A 27,890-nucleotide genomic window follows, 5' to 3' on the forward strand; every position below is an offset into this window, starting at 1 on the left:
TTAAACACTGCGTCACCCAAAAATGGATTTACTTTTCTTGCTTTGTAATTTTAATGTTGTCGATTAGTAAAGTGCTGAGTTACTATTTAAACTGAGAGAGGTGGGGTCAGTTTTTGTTCTGATGAAGTCCTGTATTTACTTATCTGTTGAAGGGCAAAAACTACAAATAAAATATTTTGGTGTGTATTTACTTGATAAATTAGTGCATTTGTCCATGGTCCACTGATTTTTGTGCTTTTTATGGGTTCACTAGTGGTGCATGTATGCCTTTTTTGTGATTCCATACTTTATTTAATGCAATATTAGAATGGCTGCCTCCACCAAGGTCTTGGGGGTATCAGTATCAGCAATAATCCACAAAGAAGGGAGGAATCCACTATTAGCAGCTTCATACAGACCGATATCAATCCTAAATCATGACTATGAATGCTTTATGCAAATACTGGCAGACAGACTGAGTAGGTTCTTTACCGAGAATAATTCATGTGGACCAAATAGGGTTTGTGGGAGGTAGAAGAACAGTAGATAGCTTAATCAGAACATTAATGATACAAGAAGCTCAAGAGATGAGTCAACCACTGGCAATCATTTCACTAGATACAGTATAAAGCTTCTGACAGGGTTAAGTGGGAATACTTATGGGAGGTGAAAAGAGCATGGGGGATTTCAATAAAATGGATAAATCTGTTAAAACAGTGTAATCAAGGATTTACAGCAAGAGTCAAAATAAGAGCTACACCGTGTGAAGAAATAAACAGAGAGAGAGAGGGAGAGACAGTACTACTTGCAATATATTAGCAACCCTCAGCACAAAGGATTAGATGTTCAGCTATACAGGGTTATATATGGGGGCAGAGAGAGAGTGAAAGAGAGGGAATTACTAATCTCGCTGTATATAGATGATATCCTCTTGAAACTAATTAATATGGAAGAATGTAAGGAAGCTATGTACATTATTACAGGAATATGGTCAATGGTGAGGTTATAACATGAACTAAGAAAAGGCACAGGCATCTGATATAAGGAGAAGGATTGATAGAATGGAATAAGGTAGATTATATGAGATAGGGAAAAAAGAAATAGGTATCTGGGGATCTGGTTGAAAAAGACACTTGGGGGTACAGTACAACTCACTTTTCAGAAAACTTACAATAAACTGAGATTGCAAGCAGCAACCTGGAAGGTGGTAAAGCTTGATATAGGTCACAGAATTCAAGTAATCAAAAATGAAGTCAAGTTCTTTCCATAATGTTCCATCTGTGTTGTCGATCTTCATTCATTCTTGACTGTTGGGTTCTGTACTGACCCACGGAACCGACTCGGCCGTTATATCAAGCTCGCGCCAGCCAAAAACTCTCAAGCTAAGGCTACCCATACTGCCTCTCTTCCTTTTACCTCATATTGAGTTTGCCTATCAAGAAGAAAACATGGAAGCTCTGTCTGAGCAACAACCCTATAACAACCCCAGGACTAGTTCCGAACCTCCAGGAGTCCCTAGAAGGGGGCAGGAGGATGGGATGTCAAGAATGACTGAAGATCGACAACACAGATGGAACATTATGGAAAGAAAAAGAAGTTATGTACTCACCATAACGTTCCATGCTTGCTGTCCAGTATCTCGGCCGCATACTAAAGCTCGAGAACTTCCACTGGCTCAAGGCTACAACCTATCCCAGGATGCCTGGCGGCTGTTCCCCAGATCTCATTTGAGAGACTAGTCCCTAGAGTATGCTAACATACAGAAAACATTTAAAACACGCAGGCAAAACAAACTATTAAAACACAACTCTAAGCAGCAAAGCAAGGAGGCACAAACAAAATGTATGGATTACACAAACTTCATCAGACAATACACAAATTGCAACAGTCATCTTAAATACAAGTAAAGACTCACAATTATCCAATCAGTTGGATTTTAAAAAACAAATAGGAACACCCATATTTAAAATGTACCATCACGTAGTAAAATTCAATGAGATAATTCATTGACAAAGTTATACGCTACCAAGTTGAAAAATCAACTTACTACACAATATAACATACACATAAACTTTCCTTGTAACAAGTTAATAAGTGAAACCAGTTGTGAAAATATATAAGTAACCTGCTTTATTAAATGTTCTAACTAACTAAACTTTTAAGCTTGAGTAAACTACTGATACTACACCCATCATTAAGCCCTGGACAGACATAGGCATTCAATCTAATCTGCCATGTTAGTTCAAGTTCTTCTAATCTAAGTTCAACTGGTCCACCCCTTAACTTAGCATTGACTTGGTCTATAACAATGAACTTAAAACTATGGTCAGCATGTTGTTGCCTAATGAGTTTATGTTTTTAATTGCATATAAATGCTCATAAATTCGATTCACTTGCTTTTCAGTCTTGCCCACATAATAAGCGGGACAAGACTGACATAGGGCAAGATATACAACCATTATAGAGTTGCAATTATTTCTCAATTTTAAAGAATATTGAAAATTGTTAATAAAAAAATCTATTTGATTCTAAAATATGAGAACAGTAATTGCAAGATTGACATTTATACATGCCTGGAGTCCTGACCAAACTAGCTTGGTTGTTTTCACAGTATTCTTTTAAATTTTTACTTCTTCTATAAGTCACTAGTGGGCGATCCCCTACATTTAAAAATACACTGTTATCACTCTTCAAAATATTCCAATTCTTCACTAAAATTTTAAAGCAATCATTGCTATTAAGGTTAAAGGATGTTATAAATGAAGTACTGGACAAGTTGGTGACCGAAGTAGTTGTTATAGATGTTTGAGAGGAAAGGCCCGTAGTGTTACTCAAAATAGGAGTGTAAAAACGAGACAGACGTTTAATCGTTACTTCATCAATAAGTTCATCTATAAGAGATTCGGGGTACTCACGGCAAAGAAACAATTCTTTGATGAACTTACACTCATTGATAAAAACGTCATCATTAGTAGTGATTTGGCCCTTAATGATCGAACGTTTTGAAATCTAGGATGACAACTAGAGAAATGTAACATAGAGTTACAGTAGGTGTTTTTTCTATAAATTGAAGCTGCCCACATATTATGTATTGTATCCTTTGTTAACAAAATATCTAAATAAGCAATAGCTGTTGCATCGAAAGTGTGTGTAAATTTTAAAAACGAAGTGGTAGAATTAATAAATTCGACCAATTGAAGGGCACAAGATGAATCCCCTTCTAACAAAATAAAAATATCATCTAGGAATCGTGTGTAGCATATAATACGGTCCCTAAATGTACTGTTGTGTAAAATATAAGAATGTTCCCAGTGTGCCATAACTGTGTTCGCTACACTGGCACCACAAGGTGAGCCAAAACCTCCTTCAAAAGTAAAAAAGTTGTTATCTAGAATTAGATCTAGAAGTTCGGTCACCATGGCTACATCCCTGGGAACACACCCTTGTTGGTTTAAAGTTTCACTAATCCAATCTAAAGCTGTATCATGGGGAATACAAGTGTATAAGTCTTTCACATCTATCGTTAAAAAGTTAAGACTAGGGTTAAAATCTAAATCATTGATGTTTTTTAAAAACATCCAAGAGTCCTTGCAAATTTGTTTAAAGTTAACTAAGTATTTTTGTAAAATAGAATCCACTACTTTGGCACAAGCATAAGTTGGAGACCCCCTACTGTCCACTAGTGGTCTCATAGGGGGGTTCGTAAGATCTTTGTGGATCTTAGGTAACCCAAACAAGCAAGGAAATCTTGGGTAAGATGTTAACATGTAATCATACATGCTTTGTGTGATTCTCCCCTCAATGAACATATCTTCAATAGAGTTTTTAATCAGGTTGTAAGCTTTGTTAATTTCAGAGACAGAACTCTCAATATAAGCAGGTGAATTCAGTAAGGTAAACATCCGGTTGGAGTAATCGCTGTTATCGAAAATAACAGCTCCACCTCCCTTATCAGGTTTACATACCCTGATGTCATTAACTTTCAAAAAGTCAAAACACTCCTTCTCTTTAAGATGTTCGAAACTATTAAAGTTTCTAAACCCAGTAATATTGCGAATATCAAGTTCGCATATTTGTTCAAATAGCTTAAGTAAAGGGTGGAGTGGAGGGTTGAAAGTACTAGGTATCCTGAACTGGTTAACCTCACTGAATAAAGAATTACCCATAATCAAGTTTAAATTTAACTTTCTAGTAAAGAGTTTTAAATCTTTAATAGTTTTAACTATGTCAATTCTTTGTGGTGGAACATATGTAAACCCTTTAGATAATAATTCAATAAAGTCAGGTGGTATACACACATGTGAAAAATTATACACTGTAAAATCACCTTTAGCATTATATAATAACTTGGGTTTGTCATAGTTACCGAAAAAACTTTCATTAGGAGTTAAAGAAACAGTGTAAACATCATCATTTCCAATATAAGCCTCAGTATTAATAATACTAAGGTTAGATTCACTGCCAACATCTAAAATAGAAATTGTTGGTATAACAAAGTCTGTTTCAAGAGATTCATCTTGAATCAAGTGTTCTTTTATTTTTTCTTCTGGCCAGAATATCTGGCAGGTTGTTTCTGTCTTGCTCCTAAAAAACTGGCATTATTAGATCTCAAATTATAATGTCCAGGCCGGTTATCTTGTTGCGCACTTATCATTTTGGTTAAAGGAAGGTGTCACCGGTTCACAGTGTAAAGCATCGTTAATTTGTGAATCGTCAGCAGTAAAATTGAATACATCAGACGTGGTATTTGTATAATTACTAGCCCTAGAATGGCCAGTCTTTTTGTTGTTTTGACCTTGCCTGACTTGGGCTATCGAAGGTTTGGGGTATGCTATACCCTCTTTGTAAGCCTTCAAGTCCCTGTCCAGTTTTTTAACTTTATTAGATTTTAACTTACACAGGTAAGAATCAATGCTAGTAAAAATTCTGTTGTATTCATATTTATAACGTATAAACTCTGTGTCCATTTTAATTCTTTCATCCAAATCACGGACAGTATTTGTTAGTTCATCTGCAGACAATGAATAATGCTTACACATTAAGTCAATTAACTCTAAACCTTGTCGGTCAAAGAGCACTACAATATCTAGATAGAACTGAGAATCAGGCTCTAGACCCGTTGGGTATTGCCAACGCCTGAGACCTTTTGGCACAATTTTATGTTTGAGGCACTGGTTGAAGTATGAAACCTCTAACTGGATTTTCTTAAGCTTCACCAATAACTTGTCAAGCTCAGCTAAGTTACTGGAGATAGAGGAAACCTCGTTGGTAATGTTTGCGCTGTTAAACTGCATATTATCATTGTCAGAAAAAAACGAGTTATTAGTCAACCAGTTGTTAAAATTAAAGTTGTTACCTGAAGTCAGTTGGTTATCACATTGCACCACATTAAAGTGAGGTAATTTAGTCTTTAATCCAGCGTTTTGAACTGAATTCAGCGTGGTGACCACTACATCGTTATTAGACGTAGGTTGGACTAAAGATTGTATCGTACGTGAAACAACACTTGAACCTGTTGGCACATTCCTCTGACCACAAGGTAAACTGGACGGTGGATCATTACAGGTAGAACCACGCACATTAACAACATCTTCTTGAAGAGAGCCGTTAGTTCTAAACACGTCCATAACTACAGGAAGTGGTAGTTTCTGAGCGTCGACTTGGCGTTCCAGTTTGTCTAACCATGCTAAAACACAGTCCAGGCATGTGATTAACAAGTCAAAGTTCTTACAATCAGTAACCGGCATCTCACCATTCGGTTCACTAGTCTGTTTCAAAATGCCGGGTGTTTGATCAAATAACGTGCCGATATCCTCCACTTCTGCTCCAGATGCCATGAACTAACAGGATAAAACACGCAGGCAAAACAAACTATTAAAACACAACTCTAAGCAGCAAAGCAAGGAGGCACAAACAAAATGTACGTTAAACGCTTTTCGTTTATGGATTACACAAACTTCATCAGACAATGCACAAATTGCAACAGTCATCTTAAATACAAGTAAAGACTCACAATTATCCAATCAGTTGGATTTTAAAAAACAAATAGGAATGCCCATATTTAAAATGTACCATCACGTAGTAAAATTCAATGTGATAATTCCTTGACAAAATTATACGCTACCAAGTTGAAAAATCAACTTACTACACAATATAACATACACATAAACTTTCCTTGTAACAAGTTAATAAGTGAAACCAGTTGGGAAAATAATAATAATAAGTGTAGGGGATCGCCCAGTAGTGACTTATAGAAGAGGTAAAAATTTAAAAGAATACTGTGAAAACAACCAAGCTAGTTTGGTCAGGACTCCAGGCATGTAGGGGATCGCCCAGTAGTGACTTATAGAAGAGGTAAAAATTTAAAAGAATACTGTGAAAACAACCAAGCTAGTTTGGTCAGGACTCCAGGCATGTATAAATGTCAATCTTGCAATTACTGTTCTCATATTTTAGAATCAAATAGATTTTTTATTAACAATTTTCAATATTCTTTAAAATTGAGAAATAATTGCAACTCTATAATGGTTATATATCTTGCCCTATGTCAGTCTTGTCCCGCTTATTATGTGGGCAAGACTGAAAGAAAGCTGCGGAATCGAATTTATGAGCATTTATATGCAATTAAAAAACATAAACTCGAAAACGCATTAGCTAAACACGTGCAACAACATGCTGACCATAGTTTTAAGTTCATTGTTATAGACCAAGTCAATGCTAAGTTAAGGGGTGGACCAGATGAACTTAGATTAGAAGAACTTGAACTAACATGGCAGATTAGATTGAATGCCTATGTCTATCCAGGGCTTAATGATGGGTGTAGTATCAGTAGTTTACTCAAGCTTAAAAGTTTAGTTCGTTAGAACATTTAATAAAGCAGGTTACTTATATATTTTCACAACTGGTTTCACTTATTAACTTGTTACAAGGAAAGTTTATGTGTATGTTATATTGTGTAGTAAGTTGATTTTTCAACTTGGTAGCATATAATTTTGTCAAGGAATTATCTCATTGAATTTTACTACGTGATGGTACATTTTAAATATGGGCGTTCCTATTTGTTTTTTAAAATCCAACTGATTGGATAATTGTGAGTCTTTACTTGTATTTAAGATGACTGTTGCAATTTATGTATTGTCTGATGAAGTTTGTGTAATCCATAAACGAAAAGAGCTTAACGTACATTTTGTTTGTGCCTCCTTGCTTTGCTGCTTAGAGTTGTGTTTTATACAGAAAACATTGTATGAAATATATTGGTCATAAAGGTAAAGAGGCAAGAAGGGAATCAGACCATATTTTGCCAATTGTAAAGTCCTCTAGATCCCCCAGGGGGGGAAATGGATGAGTGGGATGCAAGAATGAAGGCGAGATACTGGACAACAAACATGGAACATTATGGTGAGTACATAACTTCTTTATGTTATGTTGTTCTATCTCGCCTTCATTCTTGCTGGTTGGGACAGAGTCCTCAGCACCTTTTTCTTGGGTGGCTCAAGTGAATAAACTCTACAGGACAGTGGAACCAAAGAATGTCATGTTCTGGGAGGCTACATCTACTTTGTAATGAGAGATAAAGGTGTGAGGATTAACCCATGTTGCTGCAGCACAAATTTAATCCAATGGGAGTCTAGATTGAAAGGCAATGGAAGCAGACACCACTCTAATTGAACATCCTTTAACTTTCCCTGGTGGTTCTTTATTGTGAGAATTATAGACATAGGTGATGGTCTCAGTAAGCTGTTTGGACAAAGTAGCTTTTGAGACTGTCATGCCTTTTTATTTTCTGAATAGGAAACAAACAACTGGTCTGACTTTCTGAAATCTTTGGTCCTATGCAAGTAAAAACCCAACAGTCTACGCACATCCAGTTGATGAAGCTTATATTCTGCCTTGTTGCCATAGCTAGGAAAAAACACAGGCAATTCTATAGATTGGTTTAAATTCACTTCAGAACAAACTTTTGGTAAGAAGGAAGGATTTGTTCTGAGGGAAACTCTGTCTTTGTGGAAAATTAAATATGGAGGGCGGATAGACAGAGCTTGCAATTCTGAAACTCTCCTAGCTGAAGTAATTGCTGTTAAAAGGCCTATTTTCCAAGATAAAAATGTTAGTGAACAAGAGGATGCTGGTTCGAAGGGAGGAAGAATCAAGGATGACAATACTAAATTTAGGTCCCATGGAGGAGGGGGTTCCCTTAAGGGTGGTCTTAATAGAAAAGTACCCCTGAGGAAAGCTTTGCATAATCTATGGGACATGATATTGGATCTGAGGTCTCCCACATGGTAATTTGATAACTGCACTTGTATAGTGGCCACTGCTGCCTCTTGATTAAAGACTTCTGTTAGAAATTCCAAAATTGCAGGTATAGGGGCTGTAAAGGGATCTATGTGTTTTTTGTCCGCCCAACAAGAGAACCTCCTCCATTTGCTTGCGTAAAGTATCCTAGTCGTCTTTCTGTGTGAGAAAACCAGAATGTGTCATACTGCAGGGGATAATTCTGGAAGCTTGGCTAAGATTGGAAGTGGATTAACCAAGCTGTCAGCTTGAGGCTCTGAAGAGTGGGATGAAGCCTTCCTGACTGATGCGTCAGAAGATCCGGCACTGGGTCCAGGATCCACGGGTCCTCCTGAAGGTGAGGCCAAAGAAAGGGGAACCATATCTGACAAGGCCAGTAAGAAGCAATGAGAATTATCTTGCGACTCAATGACTTGGCTTTCTGAATAACCTTTGGAATCAATGGAAATGGGGGAAAAGCATAAAGAAGTCCCGGGGACCAATTGTAGATGAGTGCATTCCTCGGTAACTCTCCCAGAGGGGAAATGAGGGCAAAGTAGTTGTTGCATTTGGCATTGAAAGGAGTGGCAAAAAGGTCGCAGCAAGGCTGGCCCCATTTGTGAAAAATTTGATTTGCAACTTTCTGATTCAGGGACCACCTGTGAGGAATGCGAATTGCTCTGCTTACCTTGTCTGCTATTACGTTGGATTTCCCTGGGATGTGCATTCCCGTCAGAAAGCGATGAGAAGAAATTGCCCATTGCCAAACTCTCTGGGCCTCTTGACATAGGGGAGGGGATCTGGTTCCACCCTGTTTGTTGATGTACCATACCACCGACATATTGTTTGTTTGGACTGCAATAGTTCTCATGGGAAGAGCTCTGAAATGCTTGCAAAGCCAGAAGTACCGCCTTCATCTCTAAGACATTGATGTGCAAATGGTACTCATGATCTTTCCAAACCCCTTGGACAGTCTGTCCCAGATAATGCCCCCTCACCCTATCTGGGAAGCATCCGTGGTCACTGTAGTGACAGGCTGGAGGAGTACAAATGTTCTGCCCATCGTTACCTGAGTGGACTGAAGCCACCATAGTAGGTCCCTCTTGCAGGCATCCATAATGAGAATCTTGTGTGACATGGGTAACTCCTGTATGGACCACTGAGCGAAGAGTAGCCACTGTAATATCCACATGTGTAGTCATGCCAGTGGGACTACTGTTATTGCCACTGCCATTGAGCCTAAAACCTTGAAAACAAATTTTGCTTGTACCTTTTTCTTCTTGAGTGGGAATGATACTTGACTGTGCAGTGTTTGTATTCTCTCTTGAGGTAATTTTGCTACCATATCATTTGTGTTTAATTCTACTCCTATAAAGATAATATGCTGTGATGACAACAAGGCAGATTTTTCTATATTTATACTAATGCCTAGGTCTGAGCAGAGATGGATGGTGGCATCCCTCACTCTGATTAGTAGATGCTTGATGGTGGCAGTCAGGAGCCAGTCGTCTAAATATGGAAACACCTGGAATCCTTGATGTCTCAGATGAGCCGCGACTACTGCCATGCATTTGGTAAACACTCTGGGGCTGTAGTGAGATCAAAGGACAGAGCTCTGAACTGATAATGACTGGCTCCCAGCCGGAAGCATAGAAATCTTCTGGAGCACCTGTCTATCTTTATGTGGTAGTACACATCCTGAAGATCTAAAGAGCACATCCAATTGTCTTGTCCAAGAAAAGGAAGTATAGACTGCAGTGTTACCATCCAGAACTTTGCTTTCTTTACTGACTTGTTTAGTCTGCTGAGATCCAATATTGGTCTCCAGTCCCCTGTCTTTTTTGGAACTAAAAAGAACCTTGAGTAAATTCTGGATCTGATCTGGTCTGTGGGGACTTCTTGGATGACTCTTTTTCCTAGCAACCTTTGAATTTCTAGGGTTGCTTGATCCCTTTGACCAGGTAGAATGTCTGGGATAGACGGATGAGGTGGGCAGTGGAAAGGAATACTGTAGCCCCTGGATATAATGGACTGTACCTATTTGTCTTGAGTCAGTTGTAGCCAGGCTTCTGGGTACAGTGATAGTCTTCCCCAGACTGCCTCCAGAGGTGGACAGTCGGGCCTCCTTTCAGGAGCACTGGTAGGGCAAATTGGAGCACGTATCTCTGTCACCCTGGTTTTGTGGACCCCCTCTGCCGCATGGACAGTATTTTCCATTGTTATTCCCCCCTCTGCCCCTGCGGGAAGATCACCACGAGCATCCAACAAAGCTCCTTTGGACTTCCAGAACCACATTTTTCCGCTCTTTTGACCTTTAGGATAAGGTCTGGTAGGGGTGGAAAAATGCACTCCGATGGCAGATAGAGTCTTGCCGTCTCTTGTTGGCTCCTGGTGAGGGTCTCCTTTACTTTCGTCCCGAACACGGATGAGCCATCAAATGGGGCATCAATAAAGGAAGATCTGAAGGGTTCAGCAAACTCGCAAAGGCACATCCAGGAATGTCTCCCAAGAGCTATTCCTGTGCCTGCTTCCCTGCTCGCTCCATCAGCTACGTAGGAGATGAGGCGCGGAGGAGTTTGTAATCGAGGTTAAGGTCGCAAGCTGAGAATTTATTTTATCAGACAAACCCTGGGCTGTAGCACCTTGTAGGATATCTCCTAGCTCTTTAAGGAGATCCCACTGAAGTCAGGTGAAATGTGATAAGTAATTCAGTGACCGTAAGGTAAAGCCCGCTGAGGAGAACATATGCTTCCCTTATCTGTCCATCATTCGAGACTCCTTGTTCGGTCGATGGACAGATGCAGAAGTTTCAGGTAACTCCTTCTTTGTGGCTGCTGCCACCACCATCGCATGTACTGGAACTCCCTTTGTTAAGTACTGTCTATCCTCTGGGGCCGTAATGAATTGGTTTGGCCTTCTCGGAACAGGGTCCACTGACTCCAGAGAGTCCCACACCTTTCGACTTACGACACCCAGGAGCGGGTTGAAAGGCAAAGACACCCAAAAGGTGGAGGGGCGAGAGCCAAATGCCTCCAGGTATACCGACTCATCCTCAGAAGAGGAGAGGGATTTACAGCCACCCATCTGCTTAAGGATCTCTAGGATGTCTGAAAAGGAGACATCTTCAGAGGGTGACCATGGGGACCCTTCTGAATCCTCTAAGTCGGTATCAAAAGTGACAGACTCAGGGGAGCTGATGTGCTTTCTCTTACACTGTCTCGTTCAAGGGACCTCCTTGGGGGGATGTTCCGGGGAGGTGTCGGAAGAGGGGATTCCACCCATTGGGGGTATCCTGGGGCACTGACTCCCTACTCTGGGGCTGATGGAGGGATGATGAAGCAGTGGATGCTGGTCCTTTAGGGGAAAGAGTGGCTGGAGCCAAAGGTGGAGCAGTCTCACTGGAGACCACACTCCTCATCACCTCAAAGGCACCACGATCCTGGGCTGAGAGAGACTCCAGTCCTGTGGGACTGGGAGATCTCCCCCGTGCCAAGGAGGATGGCTCCAAGACTGATGTGGGTGCCAAACTCACCTGTACTGAAGCGCCGAGTGGGAGAGTTGATTCTGACAAGAGTACAACTCGACTCCCCCCCAGAGCCGACCAGGGAGTGTCAGCTCTGAGATCCCTCGATGGAAGACAGCAGGAGCAGATGTCAGAGCTGAGATATCATGGGTGATTACTGGCTCTGCCAGTTCCAGGACAATGACTTCCTGACACTCTGGCTCTGAACTCGTCCGAATCGGAGGAGGAATAGATGGCACCTGAGATACAGTGGTCGGCTTCACATCCTGATGGGCTGGGCTCAAACGAATTTTTGCCAGAGCCGATGTCCGCAGCAACCTCTTCAACACCCGCTCCATGTCGTCATCTGATAAACTTCTGGAGGAACGAGAGGAATGGGTCTATGACCTGTGACTACCTGCAACAGACTGTAGTAAGTGAGATTGTGGCACCGAGCATACTGGTTCCAATGATGATGACCGACTCCTTTTTCGGCTCTGCGATGGTTCCGAGGACTCAGATGGAATGGAAGGAAGGCCAGATTTGTCAGAACCAATAACCTTCGGCTCTGAAGATACTTGTTCTTTATGACTGCTTTACGGCTCAGACACTGGAGCCGACGAAGCTGACTTTTTTGGCTTGTCAGATTTAGAGCCCTGATTATCTTCTCCCGTTGTTTCAAAAGTGCCTTTCAACAAACCTCTTAAAATAAGTTTATTTTTTCTTTCCTGCAGGACCCTCACACTGAAACCATGACAAATGGATCATGAACCCTGCAGGTGGACTGCTCCTAAACAATACACACAACTTGTGTGTCCATCCATTAAAGACATTTTTTAGGTGCATGAATCGCACTTTTTAAATCCAGATTGTCTCGATTCCTTAGCAGATTCTTTAGACATTATTAAGGAGACCAAAGGAAACCAACTACAATAGCAAGAGCAATATTAACAACAATAGCACAGTACGGAAAGCAAAGGTAAGAGAGTTTTTTTTTTGTTTATATATAAACAAGGAGAGAAAAAGTGGGCTGGAGGAGAAGTCTAAGTTAAATGACAGTATCCTCCAATCTGAGGAGATGCCTCTAACTTAAACGGTGACTCCTAAGGAATGGGGAAGAAGCCCTCTAGGAAACAACGGGCTGAAGAGAAAAGAATCCTCTAAATTAAATGGATTTTCTAAGGGAATAGAAGAAGGAAATGGGCGCTAAGGAGAAACAGCCGAACACACCAAGTAATGAACAAACAACACACGAGTACACTACTGAGTAAGGAAGATATTAATAGGCTCTAACAAACAGTTTTTGTGTCAAGGAGATAGGAAAAATGTATAATAAAAGTAATAACTAGCCTGAGCCAGCGAAGACAATCCTGATGCTTCAAGCGGCAAATGAGATCTGGGGAATGGCTGCTAGGCATCCTGGGATAGGTTGTAGCCTCGAGCCAGTGGAAGTTCTTGAGCTTTGATATGTGGCCGAGTCGGAGCCGAATATTGGCTCCGAACCCCCCAGCAAGAATGAAGGCGAGATAGGACAACATAACATCATAACTTCTTTATCTGTTGTTGTCAATCTTCATTCATTCTTGACTGTTAGGACAGAGTCTCCAGCTACTTTAGATCCCGGGTGGCCCTAAGGAAAGATATTCCTGAGCACCATAGAGGCAAAGGATGCTCTTCCCCTGGAAACCATGTTTAATTTGTAATGAGTGATAAAGGTATGAGGAGTAGCCCAAGTTGCTGCTGCGCATATGAAGTTCTGGACTGGAAGACTACTGAATTGGAAACAGATCTAGTCGAATGAGCTCTAACATTTGTTGGTAGGTCGAGATTATTCTGACTGTATATAAATGTAATGCAGTCTCTCAATCATTTTGAGCAGGCGACCTTTGAAACTGGTTTGCCCAGTCTAGTACCTGAAAAGGATAGACACACTTGGTCTGATTTTCTAGAGGATTTTGTTCTGTCCAAGTAAAAATGTAATTGTCTGTGGATGTCCAACAAATGGAAGCAGTGCTCTCCTTTGTTTGAAAAATTTGTGAAGAAGACTGGTAAGTCTATGGTCTGGTTGATATTGGAGTCTGACACCACTTTAGGAAAACAGGAGGGATTAGTTCTGAGCAATACCCTCTCTTTGTAAAAAATGATGTATGGATGCTTCACACACAGAGCCTGTAATTCTGACATTCTCTTAGCAGACATGATAGCTACTAAGAAGAAAGTCTTCCAGGATAAAAACTTGAGGTCACAGGTGGCTGCTGGCTGAAAGGGCTGATGAACTAAACATTGCAAGACCAAGGTTAGATCCCAAGGCACTATAAGATCTTTGAAAGGTGGCTTCAAATGTAGAGTGACCTTACTGAAGTTTTTGCAAAGACAGTGAGACATCAAAGAATGATCATCAAATCCATTATGGAAATTTGAAATGGCAGCTAAATGAACTCTAATAGTAGAAGCTGAGGCTTCCAACTGAAATAAGGTGGTTAAGTATTCCAGGACCTTATTGACCAGAGCCAAGAAAGGATCCAAACTGTTTCTATCCGACCAAACAGAAAATCTCTTCCATTTGCTAAGGTAAATTCTTCTGGTGGAAGGTTTGTAAGAAGCTAGAAGTATCTTTTGCACTGGGGAGGACAAACTGTTTCACTTGGCAATTACTGGAAGTGGAGAAACCAAGCCATCAGCTTGAGGTGTTGAAGGTTGGGATGGACTAAGCCCTGAGGATGAGACAACAGATCTGGATTTGGATCCAGCGTCTATGGGTGGCGAACCAGGTGAGACCAGAGAAAGAGAAACCAGACTTGACAGGGCCAATAAGGTGCAATGAGAATCATTTTGCTTCTCAACTGTTGTGCTTTCAGCAGAAATTGGGGAATTAGCGGGATTGTTGGGAAGGCATATAGAAGTCCCAGGGGCTAATAGTGGAGAAGTGCATCTCTCAGAGATTCCCTCTGAGGGGGGACTAGGGCAAAGTAGCTGCTGCATTTGTGGTTTATGGGAGAGGCAAATAGGTCACAGCAAGGCTGGCACCATCGACAAAAGATTCTCATGCTATGTTGGGCTTGAGAGACCACTCATGAGGTGGAAGGATACACCTGCTTAGCTTGCCCACAATCACATTGGAATTTTCCGGAATATGCACTGCTATTAGAAAGGGGTTGGAGGCAACTGCCCACTAGAGCTTCCTGACATAGAGGGTAGGATCTGGTTCTGCCCTGTTTGTTGATGTACCAGACTACTGATATGTTGTCTGATTGGATAGCAATTGTTCCTGAAGGAATGGCAGACTGGAATGCTTGCAACACTAAAAGCACTGCCCTTAGTTCTAGGACACTGATATGCAGACTGGCTTCTTGAGGGGACCAAGCACCTTGAACTGTCTTTCCCTGAAGCATCCGTGGTCAAAGGGGTAAAAGGGACAACTCCATAAATTCTCTTCTGGCTTCATCCACCAAGCTAAATCCTTCTTGCAGTGTCCAACAAGATAAATCCTTCGTGCAGCGGTTTGTTATTAGGATTGGATGAGACACGGGGTGAGTTAACAGTGACCATTGTGCACTGGCTCATGTGGTACCTCGCCAAGGTGACTAAAGAGATTGTTGCTGCCATGGACCCAAGAAGTTGTAGAACTAGATGAGCAGGAACTTTGTTTTGAGAAAGTATCCCTTGAAGTTGCGACCTCAACTTTAACAGCTTGTGATGAGGAAGGGAGGCCACAAAGGAATTCGTATTTAGTTTTGCTCTGCTGAATTCTAGATCCTATGGGAGATAGTTGTGATTTTTCTTTGTTGTTTGAAATGCCTAAAAAATCGGCAAGGCATAGAACAGAGTCTATGGCGCAAAGCAGTAGATGCCTGGTGGGAGCAGTGAGGAGCCAGTCGTCTAGATATGGAAACACACGGAATCCCTGTATCCTTAAGTGAGCTGCTACAACTGCCATGTATTTGGTGAACACCCTGGGGGCTGTGGTGAGACCAAAGGGCAGTGCTTGAAATTGGTAATGACTGATTTCTAGCCGAAAGCAGAGATATCTTCTGGAGCAGTTTGTTTATTTTTTATGTGGTAATATGCATCCTAAAGATCTATAGAGCACATCCAATCATCTTTATCCAGAAATGGAAGGATAGACTGAACCGTGACCATCCGGAATTTTGTTTGTTTCAGTCCCCTTTCTTTTTTTTTAAACTAAAAAGAATCTTGAGTAAAATCCGGATCCTATCTGGTCTGGTGGGACTGCTTGGATGACTCTTTTTTGAAGCAGCTTTTGAATCTCCAGTGCTGCTATATCTCTCTGACTGAGTGAAACATCGGGGATTTGTCTTTGTGGTTTGGGAAAAAGACTGAAGGGAATACGGTAACCTCTGGTAATTATTGTCTGCACACAGGAAGCTGATGTTATAGAGTGCCAGGCTGCATGGTGCAGAGAAAATCTTTCCCCAACTGCTTCCAGAGGTAAGCAATTCGGCCACCGCTTAGGAGCACTGGTAGGGTTGTCCAGAAAAGGAATCACTGGAACCCTGGTTGTGCAGATCTCCCCACTACACCTCAATGAGTTCCTCCCTCTGCCCTGGGGAGAATTCTCACTACATGTGTCCTGAAAAGGCCCTTGGGTCTTCTTGAACCACATCTTTTCACTCCTCTGATTCCTGGAGTAAGGTTGTTGAGGAGTGGAAAAACGCATGCCCAAAGCAGTAAGGGTCTTCCTGTCCTTCTTACACTTGGCTAATGTGTCTATGACTTTTGTGTCAAACAATGAAGTAGCATCCACAGGGGCATTGACAAAGGAAGACTTGAAGGGGTCCACAAAATCACACAAGTGCATCCAGGTGTGGCACCTAATGGCAACGCCTGTTCCTGCTGCTCTGGACGTCCCTTCGGCTGTATGTGCAATAAGCTGCATAGACAAATTAGAGATCAACTCTAGGGTGGCAAGCTGGGAGGCAACCTTATCCCAGACCTCGTCAGACACTGCTCCTGCCAAGGTGTCTGAAAGCGCAGTTATCAGATCCCTTTGGAGTCGAGTGAAGGGTGCCAAAAAATTCAAGGACTGAATAGTGAAGGTCATTGAAGCAAAGACCCACTTCCCAAATCTGTCCGTCATCCAAGACTCTGGGTTTGGAGGATGGACAGTTGAACTTTCTTCGGTGAGTTCCTTTTTGGTGGCTGCTACCACCACCATGGCATCCACTGCTAGACCCTTTAACCAATGGGGCTGATCCTCAGGGACTGAAAGAATTTTGTCTGGTCTCCGAGGAATTGGTTCTATGGTATCAGGAGCCTTCCATGCATGCTGCACAATGAGTTTAATTAGTTCATCCACAGGCAGGGTCAATCAAGAAGTAGATGGCTGGGCAAGAAAAGCCTGCAAGAAAACAGATTCCTTGGAGGATGGGTTTGAGGGCTTCCAGTCACCCCTCTGCTTTAAAATTTCCAGGATGTCTCCAAAGAAGGCATCTTCACGGGGTGACCATGGGGACCCTTCCCCTTCATCGTAGTTTGTATCCTCAGTGACTGATTCTTCTGGAGAATCTAGGTGCTTCCTCTTGCACATTCTCTTATGGGGTGGCTCCTCAGGGGGAAGATCTGAAGAGGACTCTGAAGGTAGGGGACCCTGAACTAGGTATCTTGCTGCTTTCGTGCCTGCTGTCCCGATGTAGCAGATTGTGGCAGCTGTGAACCAGAGGGAACAAAAATATGGCACTCCAACAGGGATGGTTCCAACTGTAAGCCTGCTGAGGCTAGAGCTCTCTCCATAATCTGGAAGGCAGGCCTGCACAAAGAGGGATGGGAGCCCAGAACTGAGAAAGACAACCACAGAACCTGGGTCACATCCCACTCCAATGAGCCACCTCCCAGAACAGGAGCTGAGAGAGGACTTGAAACTACCATGAAACCGAGATCCATAGATGGCACTGTAGAAAAAGTCTGAGCCAATCCAGGATCGCGAAAATGTTAGCCAAATCTTGATCCCCACAGGTGTGACGGTTCCAATGGAGCTGAAGACCACAGAGTAGGTTCCAGCACAGATGTGAGATCCACTGTCAGTACCGAAGCAGTTGGCACCAGAAGTATCAAAGCAGTGGGGTCCATGAGCTGGGGAAAGGTTGAAGGAGGAAAATATGTAGGAGTCCTGGGAGAATAAGCCTCAGCTCCGGGAGGGAGAGAGGACCAAGAAGGTGGAGGGATGCCTCCTGCTGCCAAGAGCTGATCCACTAATCTTACTACATCCATTTCTGAAAAACTCCTGGAGGAATGGATGGACATCCCCGAAGGAGATTCAGGTCTTTCTTCAAAGGGACTTAGCTGCTGACTCAAAAAGAGGTCTACTGAAGGGGAGTATCTAGTCCTGGGGGTACTTAGCATCTCAATCTTTGGCACCATAGACTGTTGTTTGGCAGGAGATGGAACCAAAACCATTGAGGTGACAACTATCGGTGCCGGAGAGGTCATCGGTGCTGAAAACATGGCCGGTACCAAAGGCGTCTGAATAGCTTCAAAGGTAGATGGTACAGTGGGAGATTTTATCGGTGCTGGAGCAGAAGTCAGCACACTCTTTGGAACATTTGGTTTTGGTTCCAATGAAGGAGTTGGAACCTGAGATTTTGGAGTCTTAAACTTGTGCATCTTGGGGGAATATGGTACCGAATGGCTCCATTTTTTTTTATTCAGTCTTAAGAGATTTTGAAGTCTTGGCCTCAGAGAGAGAGCTTCACCAAAGGGACATTTCAGTAAACTCTTAAAAATGAACTTACTTTGCCTTTCTGCAGTACTTCAAGCACTGAAACCCTTACAAGTTCTCATGGAGGTTGAATTTCCAGATAAGGGGCACCCAGACAATAAACGCATGAAAGATGCTCATCCGAATTGGGCATCTTTTTGCCACAGTCCTTATACTGCTTGAACCCAGAGGTTCCTTTTTACATTTCTGTCATTGTCAAAATCAGTAAAACAGCACACACACACACACACACACACACACACACACACACACACACACACACACACACACACACACACGCAATCCCTTAGTGCCTAGCTCAGACACCAAAACCCTTCATGTCACTTTGAATTCACCATTTTTTAGCCTGAGAGAGTAAGTGTCTGGACTTGAAACCAAGCAACTGATACATGTTTTCCCCAAAAGTTAATGTGTATTCATCCCTTCACCAAGTAAAAGAAGGGTATCTACCTGCAGAGCCAAAATATACATGTTATGTCCAACTTCTCTCGGCGAGACCTCCGAATCTTCAATTTCCTGCTCTTGTTGATGTGCCTTCTTGATGACATCAATCTAGTAAAAAAGGAAAGGAGAGTGAGATGATAGACGTTTAAACTGAAACACAGGAAGACAACTGCTGCAACGGAAAGCTGCTTTGCATGTCACAAACTGTACCTTAAATGCTAGTTAAGATATTGCTACTGCAGTTTGTTGATTTCATTAACTCATTTATTTAAATTTGTTTTCTGGGTTAGAGTAGAAGTAGGCAGGTAGGTGGTCCCAGAAATAGAAAAGAAAAGATTAATGCAATCAAAGTTGGACAAGTACAAGTTGTAGCCAAAGTATATATTTGCATGATAAATGACAGAAACAGCAGAAAGTTTTTAAAATAGCAGCTGACAGAATGGGAAATAAAAATATATCCAAGTAACACCATCACAGGACTACAAATTATGTTACACATGTTTTGCTAGATAAGCTACTTCTTTATCCATGTGGCTGACTCTAATTTCACACACTACTGAAAAGAACATTTTGCGTAACCAAAATTACAGACTTTGCTCTGCTCTTACATGATCAGAGCAACGTACTTGGTTACATTCTGAAGGCTGTGTCCTGTTCCTACACCAGGTCCTTGGATTCACTTCAGGTACTACACAATGGTACAAAATATGTGGGATTCTGCAGTCCTGAAATTACACCCTTCGTATCAGTCAATAAAATAAGGTCCCATCTGCCCGAGTTGGAGGTAGTTCACTAAAAAGGCAAAAATATAAGTTATATACTCACCATAACGTTCCATGCTTGTTGTCCAGTATCTAGCCTTCATTCTTGCTGGTTGGGGATCCTCAGCACTGACTCAACCACATACCCAAAGCTTGAGAACTTCCAATGGCTCAAGGCTACAACCTATCCCAGGATGCCTAGCGGCTGTTCCCCAGATCTTGTTTGAGAGACTACTTCCTAGTGTATGCTAACATAGAGAAAAAATTGTTTGAAATATATTGGTCATAAAGGTAAAGAGGCAAGAAGGGAATCAGACTATACTTTGCCAGCTGTAAACTCCTCTAGATCCTCCAGGAGAGGGAATGGAGGGGTATCCATATTCATCAAGGACACCCACACCTCAAGATTGGTGGCATCGCACGATGCATCGGAAACCATCCAGGTGCAATTAACCATAGGCAAGACTGCTCTGCAATTTGTAGCATGTTACAGGCCACCCTCAGTATGGAGAACATCGATGTCTGTGCTGTGACAGAAACCTGGTTCAAGGCTCCTGAGAGCACCCCAGCACTATCAGGTTTTACCTCATATCATGCGTTCCCCAAACCCAGACAATACCAAGAAAGGAGGAGGTATCCATATTCATCAAGGACACCCACACCTCAAGATTGGTGGCATGAAACCATCCAGGTGCAATTAACCATAGGCAAGACTGCTCTGCAATTTGTAGCATGTTACAGGCCACCCTCGCAAACTCAGGAACCTCATATGGCCTTTCTGAAAACACTGGAGGGGATAAATGTATCTCCAAACACCATCATACTAGGTGACTTCAATTACTCTAATATAGACTGGGAACACTACTCAAGCCCAAACACTCTAGCCCAAAAGTTCCTGGAATTCATAAACTCAAATGCCATGGAACAACTAGTCACCATCCCTACAAGAGGAGAAAACATACTTGATCTCATCATCACGAACATGGGAGCACAATGTTCAACGCCGGAAGTATACCCCTCACTGGTGAGATCTGATCACAAACTAATCTCGCTGGAGGTCCTCATCCCGCCCCCCCCCAAAATGAAAAAGACCACAGTAAAGAACTACTTCACACTTCTAAAGACTAGTGTGGTCTCCTTTAAGGTTAACATTACTCAAACCGCTGAATCACTTACAAATGCCTTCTACCAGCACCTGCAGGGCTGCATGGATCAGGCAATCCCAAGCAAAACAAAGACTCTTTGTACCAAAGGCAAGCGTCCAGTCTGGTGGACCCCAGCCATAAACAAACTCTACAACAAAAGGAGAAAGCTACTACAAGATAGAGCAAAATCCTTAAAAGGTAAGATACCGCTGATCATTATAAGTAAAAAGCTAAGAGCTCTCATAAAGTCATCCAAAGCTAATTTTGAGAAAAAAATAGCTAAGGACTCCAAAGACAACCATAAGGCATTCTTTAGCTATGTCAGAAACCTAGGAGGAAACTCCCAGATATGCTCAGAATTAGTTCAAAATGATGTGAAGATTACTGATCCTACAGACATTGCCAACATACTGGCTGACAGGTTCAGTGCAAACCCTAAAGAAGAGATATCTATACCAAATGATTGTAGCCCCCCAAACATCTCTAACGCCCAGGTGAGAACTGCTCTCTCCAAGGCAAAGAACACAGCATCCATGGGACCTGATGGTGTCCCCGGCTGTGTGCTCCATGAACTCAATGAGGAATTAAACCCACAGTTAGGACAGCTGTTCAATCTTAGTCTCACCTCCGGATGCATTGCCAGGGAGTGGCGACTGTGGTCCCACTCCACAAACTGGAAATTACCGTACCATTAGCTTGACAAGCCTTATCTGCAAAGCCATGGAGAGGATCATAATGGATCTCATAAATAAAGACATAGGGAACTTGCAGACTTTGGATCCAACCCAGTTTGGCTTTGTCAAAGGCAGATCATGCCTTCTAAACTTGGTTGACTTTTTCCATACAGCCTACCTAGACCTGGCGAAGGCTTTTGATACAATACCTCACTCGGGTATCATTGAAAAACTCATCAACTTAAATGTAAACCCATACATTACAAGATGGGTTGCAAACTGGCTGAGTGACAGAACCCACAGGGTCAGAGTTGCTGGCGCCATGTCAGACTCAAAGCCTGTCACAAGTGGTGTCCCACAGGGCTCAGTCCTGGGCCCACTCTTGTTTGGCATCTACTTTTCTGAAGTACAAGCAAACACAGGAGGGTTATGGCTGACAAAGTTTGCAGATGACTGCAAACTGAGCGGCGTGGTTGAAACACATCCGACACAGATATCCTTCAGAAGGGTCTCACAGAACCGGACAACTGGTGCCAGAGCCATGGCCTAAAGTTAAATGCCAAGAAATGCATAGTCATACCCTTTAGGAAAAATAAGGTTACTAGCTACCATATAGGTGGCAATCCCTGAACACAGAAGAAGTTATTAGGGACCTGGGAACCCAGGTTGACAGTAGCCTTTCATTTGACACTCATATTGCTAAAGTAGTTAGGAAGACCTTCTACATTGCCCACCTTATCATGAAGGGATTCACATCTAGATCAAGGGAAGTCATAGTCTCCCTATACTCATCACTCATCAGACCAATGATAATGTATCTGACCCGACACTTGCAGCAGCTGGAGAGGCCACAAAAGTTCCTCACCAAAAGGATAAAGGGTCTCAAAAATCTGTCTTATGCTGCCCGACTGAAAGAACTCCAGTTATATTCAGTTGCTTACCGCTTGCTCAGAGGTGACCTATGCCTGACATACAAGGCCATGTCAAACCCAGATTTGATGAACATGCTTCATCTCAAAAATCTAGATCCCTCAGAGCCACAAGGGGCGAGACTTTAAAACCTGACCACGGTATTAAATAGGCGTGCTGGAGGGATAGATTCATCACCCAAAGACTCCTATGTTGTGGAACAAAATCCCGGTTTAGGTGAGGCAGAGCACCTCGCTGGCCTTGTTCAAGAGGAATCTTGACCAATGGATGGGAGATCGCAGATACATCCCAGGGGTTACCTCAGTGTCACTGCTCGACAGAGGCAGAGCAAAATAATGGGCATAGTTTCTCCAAACTAAAGGGGTGGCGTAAGCCACAAAACTATGGGCTAGGCTTATAAATGCCCTCGGGCAGATAGCCTAGTATGAACCTATGAACCTATGAACCTATGTGGGATGCAAGAATGAAGGCGAGATACTGCACAACAAAATGGAACGTTATAGTGAGTACATGCCTTCTTTATGTTATGTTGTCCTATCTCGCCTTCATTCTTGCTGGTTGGGCCAGAGTCCCCAGCACCTTTCTTTTGGGAGGCTCAAGGGAATAAACTCCTCAGGACAGTGGAACCAAAGGATGCCCTGGTCCGGGAGGCCACACCTACTTTGTAATGAGAGATAAAGGTGTGAGGATTAACCCATGTAGCAGCAGCACAAATTGAATCCAATGGGAGACTAGATTGAAAGGCAATGGAGGTAGATACCGCTCTAGTTGAATGTCCTTTAACTTTCCCTGGCGGTTCTTTATTATGAGAATTATAGCTATAGGTGATGGTCTCAGTAAGCCATTTGGACAAAGTAACTTTTGAGACTGCCATGCCTTTTTTATTTTCTGAATAGGAAACAAACAACTGGTCTGACTTTCTGAAGTCTTTGGTCCTATGCAAGTAAAAATGCAACAGTCTATGCACATCCAGTTGATGAAGCTTATATTCTGCCTTGTTGCCATAGCTAGGAAAAACACAGGCAATTCTATAGATTGGTTTAAATTCACTTCAGAACAAACTTTTGGTAAGAAAGAAGGATTTGTTCTGAAGGAAACTCTATCTTTGTGAAAAATCAAATATGGAGGGCGGATAGACAGAGCTTGCAACTCTGAAACTCTCCTACCTGAAGTAATTGCTGTTAAAAAGCCTATTTTCCAAGATAAAAATGTTAGTGAACAAGAGGATGCTGGTTCGAAGGGAGGAAGGATCAAGGATGATAATACTAAATTTAGGTCCCATGGAGGAGAAGGTTCCCTTAAGAGTGATCTTAATACAAAAGTACTCCTGAGGAAAGCTTTGCATAATCTATGGGACACTACATTGGATCCGAGGTCTCCCACATAGTAATTTGATAAATGTACTTGTATAGTGGCCACTGCTGCCTCTTGATTAAAGACTTCTGTTAGAAATTCCAAAATTGCAAGTATAGGGGCTGTAAAGGGATCTATGTGTTTTTTGTCCACCCAACAAGAGAACCTTCTCCATTTGCTTGCACAAAGTTTCCTAGTTGTCTTTCTGTGTGAGGAAACCAGAATGTGCTGTACTGTAGGGGATAATTCTGGAAGCTTGGCTAAAACTGAAAGTGGAGTAACCAAGCTGTCAGCTTGATGCTCTGAAGAGTGGGATGAAGCGTTCCTGACTGATGCGTCAGAAGATCCGGCACTGGGTCCAGGATCCACGGGTCCTCCTGAAGGTGGAGCCAAAGAAAGGGGAACCATATCTGACAAGGCCAGTAAGGAGCAATGAGAATTATCCTGCAACTCAATGACTTGGCTTTCTGACTAACCTTCGGAATCAATGGAAATGGGAGGAAAAGCATAAAGAAGTCGCGGGGGGCAATCGTGGATGACTGCATCCCTCAGTGACACACCCGGAGGGGAAATGAGGGCAAAGTAGTTGCTGCATTTGGCATTGAAAGGAGTGGCAAAAAAGTTGCAGCAAGGCCGGCCCCATTTGCAAAAAATTTGATTTGCAACTTCCTGATTCAGGGACCAGTCATGAGGCATGAGAATTGCTCTGCTTAGCCTGTCTGCTATTACGTTGAATTTCCCCGGAATGTGCATTGCCGTCAGAAAGTGATGAGAAGAAATTGCCCATTGCCAAACTATCTGGGCCTCTCAACATAGCGGATAGGATCTGGTTTCCCCCTGTTTGTTGATGTACCATACCACCGACATATTGTCTGTTTGGATTGCAACAGTCCCCATGGGAAGAGAGCTCTGAAATGCTTGCAACGCCAGAAGCACCGCCCTCATTTCTAGGACATTGATGTGCAAATGGTACTCATGATTTTTTCAAACCCTTTGGACAGTGTGTCCCCGATAATGCCCCCTCCTATCTGGGATGGGTCCATGGTCACTCTAGCGACAGGTTGAGGGAGTACAAACGGTCTGCCCATCGGTACCTGAGTGGACTGAAGCCACCATAGTAGGTCCCCCTTGCAGACATCCATAATGAAAATCTTGAGTGACATTGGTAACTCCTGTATGGACCACTGAGCAAAGAGTAGTCACTGTAATATCCGCTTGTGTAATCGTGCCAGTGGGACTAGTGTTATCGCCACTGCCATTGAGTCTAAGGCCTTGAGGACAAAATTTGTTTGTACCTTTTTCTTCTTAAGTAGGATAGATACTTTACTGCTTAGCATTTGTATTCTCTCTTGAGGCAATTTTGCTACCAATACACTGTGATGGCAACAAGGCAGTTTTTCTATATATATAGTAATGAGTAGGTCTGAGTAGAGATGGATGGTGGTGTCCCTCAATCTGATTAGTAGGTGCTTGGTGGTGGCAGTCAGGAGTCAGTTGTCTAAATATGGAAACATCTGGAATCCTTGACATCTCAGATGAGCCGTGACTACTGCCATGCATTTGGTAAACACTCTGGGGGCTGTAGTGAGACCAAAGGGCAGAGCTCTGAACTGATAATGACTGGCTCCTAGCCGGAAGTGTAGAAATCTTCTGGAGCTCCTGTCCATCTTTATGTGGTAGTATGCATCCTGAAGATCCAAAGAGCACATCCAATTGTCTTGCCCCAGAAAAGCTAGTATAGACTTCAGTGTTACCATCCGGAACTTTGCTTTCTTTACTGACTTGTTTAGTCTGCTGAGATCCAATATTGGTCTCCAGTCCCCTGTCTTTTTTGGAACTAAAAAGAACCTTGAGCAAATTCCGGATCCGATCTGGTCTGCGGGGTCTTCTTGGATGACTCTTTTTCCTAGCAACCTCTGAATTCCCAGGGTTGCTTGATACCTTTGACTGGGTGGAATATCTGGGACAGACTTTGACAGACAAGATTGACAGTGGAAAAGAATGCTGTATCCCCTAGATATAATGGACTGTACCCATTTGTCTTGAGTCAATTGTAGCTAGGCTTCTGGGTACAGTGATAGTCTTCCCCGACTGCCTCCAGAGGTAGACAGTCAGGCCTCCTTTCAGGAGTGCTGGAAGGGCCGACCGGAGAATGTATCTCTGTCACCCTGGTTTTGCGGACTCCCTCTGCTGCATGGACAGCGTCTTCCTTTGTTATTCCCCCCTCTGCCCCTGGGGGAAAGATCACCACTAGCGTCCGACAAGACTCCTTTGGACTTCTGGAACCACATTTTTCTGCTCTTTTGACCTTTAGGATAAGGTCTGGTAGGGGTGGAAAAACGCACTCCGATGGCAGATAGAGTCTTGCCATCTTGATGGCTCCTGGTGAGGGTCTCCTTTACTTTTGGCCCGAACAAGGACGAGCCATTAAGTGGGGCATCAATAAAGGAAGATCTGAAGGGTTCAGCAAACTCACAGAGGTGCATCCAGGAATGTCTCCTAAGAGCTATTCCTGTGCCTGCTTCCCTGCTCAGTCCATCAGCTGCATAGGAGAGGAAGCACATGGAGGAGTTCATAACTGAGGTTAAGGTCGCAAACTGGGAATTTATCTTATCTGACAAACCCTGGGCTGTAGCACCTTGTAGGGTATCTCCTAGCTCTTTAAGGAGATCCCTCTGAAGTTGGGTGAAATGTGATAAGTAATTCAGCAACAGTAGGGTAAAGGCCACTGAGGAGAACATACGCTTCTCGTATCTGTCCATCATTCAAAACTCCTTGTTTGGCGGATGGAGAGATGCAGAAGTTTCAGCAGCTAACTCCTCCTTTGTGAACACTGCCATCACCATCGCATCTACTGGAACTCTCTTTGTTAAGTACTGTCTATTCTCTGCGGCCGTAATGAATTTGTTTGGCCTCCTCAGAACAGAGTCCACTGACTCCGGAGAGTCCCACAACTTTTGACTAACAACATCCAGGAGCGGGTCAAAAGGCAGAGACACCCAAGAGGTGGAGGGGCGAGAGCCAAATGCCTCCAGGTATACTGACTCATCTTCAGAAGGGGAGAGGGATTTCCAGCTACCCCACTGCTTAAGGATCTCTAGGATGTCCGAAAAGGAGACATTCTCAGAGAGCAACCATGAGGACCCTTCTGAATCCTCTAAGTCGGTATCAGAAGTGACAGACTCAGGGGAGTCTATGTGCTTCCTCTTACGCTGTCTCTTCCGAGGATCCTCCGAGGGAGGATGTTCCGGGGAGGTGTCAAAAGAGGGGGTTCCTCCCATTGGGGTTTCCTGGTGCACTGACTCTCTACTCTGGGGCTGATGGAGGGATGATGAAGCAGTAGTCATTGGTCTTTTAGGGGGAAGAGTGGCTGGAGCCGAAGGTGGAGCAGACTCAGTGGAGAGCACACTCCTCTTCACCTCAAAGACACCGCGATCCTGGGCTGAGAGAGACTCCAGTCCCAAGGGACCGGGAGATCCCCCCCTCACTGAGGAGGATGTCTCCAAGGCTGATGTGGCGGCCGAACTCACCTGTGCCAAAGCGCTGAGTGGGAGAGTCGGTTCCAACAAGAGTCCAACTCGACCCCCCCCCACAGAACTGACCAGGGAGTGTCGGTTCCCAGATCCCTCGATGGAAGACAACATTGACGAGATCGGAGTAGATGTCGGAGCCAAAATATAGTGAGTGATTACTGGCTCCGCCAGTTCCAGCACAACAACTTCCTGACACTCTGACTCCAAACTCATCCAAGTCGGAGGAGGAATAGATGGCACCTGAAATACAGTGGTCAGCTCCATGTCCCGATGGGCTGGGCTCGAAATAATTTTTGCCAGGGCTCGTATCCGCAGCAACCTCTTCACCACCCGCTCCACGTTGTCATCCGATAAACTTCTGGAGGACCGAGAGGAATGGGTCGATGACCTGCGACTACCTGCCACAGACTGTAGTAAGGGAGATTGCGGCACTGAGTGTACCGGTTCCAATGATGGTGACCGACTCCTTTTTTGGCTCCACGACGGTTTTGGGGACTCAGATGGAATCGAGGGAAGGCCAGATTTGTCAGAACTGATAACCTTCAGCTCCAAAGATGCT

The 27,890-nt window shown here is 43.2% G+C and overlaps 1 protein-coding gene across 1 annotated transcript in view; it reads right to left on the bottom strand.

The window, feature by feature from the left end:
* Nucleotides 1-27,890, bottom strand: part of ITPR3 (inositol 1,4,5-trisphosphate receptor type 3) — a 2,403,054-nt gene that overhangs the window by 430,906 nt on the left and 1,944,258 nt on the right. The window contains exon 45 of the mRNA XM_044076491.1: nt 18,942-19,043. Within this exon, the coding sequence (XP_043932426.1) occupies nt 18,942-19,043 (102 nt within the window). The remainder of the gene's footprint in view (nt 1-18,941; nt 19,044-27,890) is intronic.

The sequence above is a fragment of the Protopterus annectens genome, chromosome 7.part0, assembly GCF_019279795.1.
Source record: "Protopterus annectens isolate FY-2018-M chromosome 7.part0, PAN1.0, whole genome shotgun sequence".
Taxonomy (NCBI): domain Eukaryota; kingdom Metazoa; phylum Chordata; order Ceratodontiformes; family Protopteridae; genus Protopterus; species Protopterus annectens.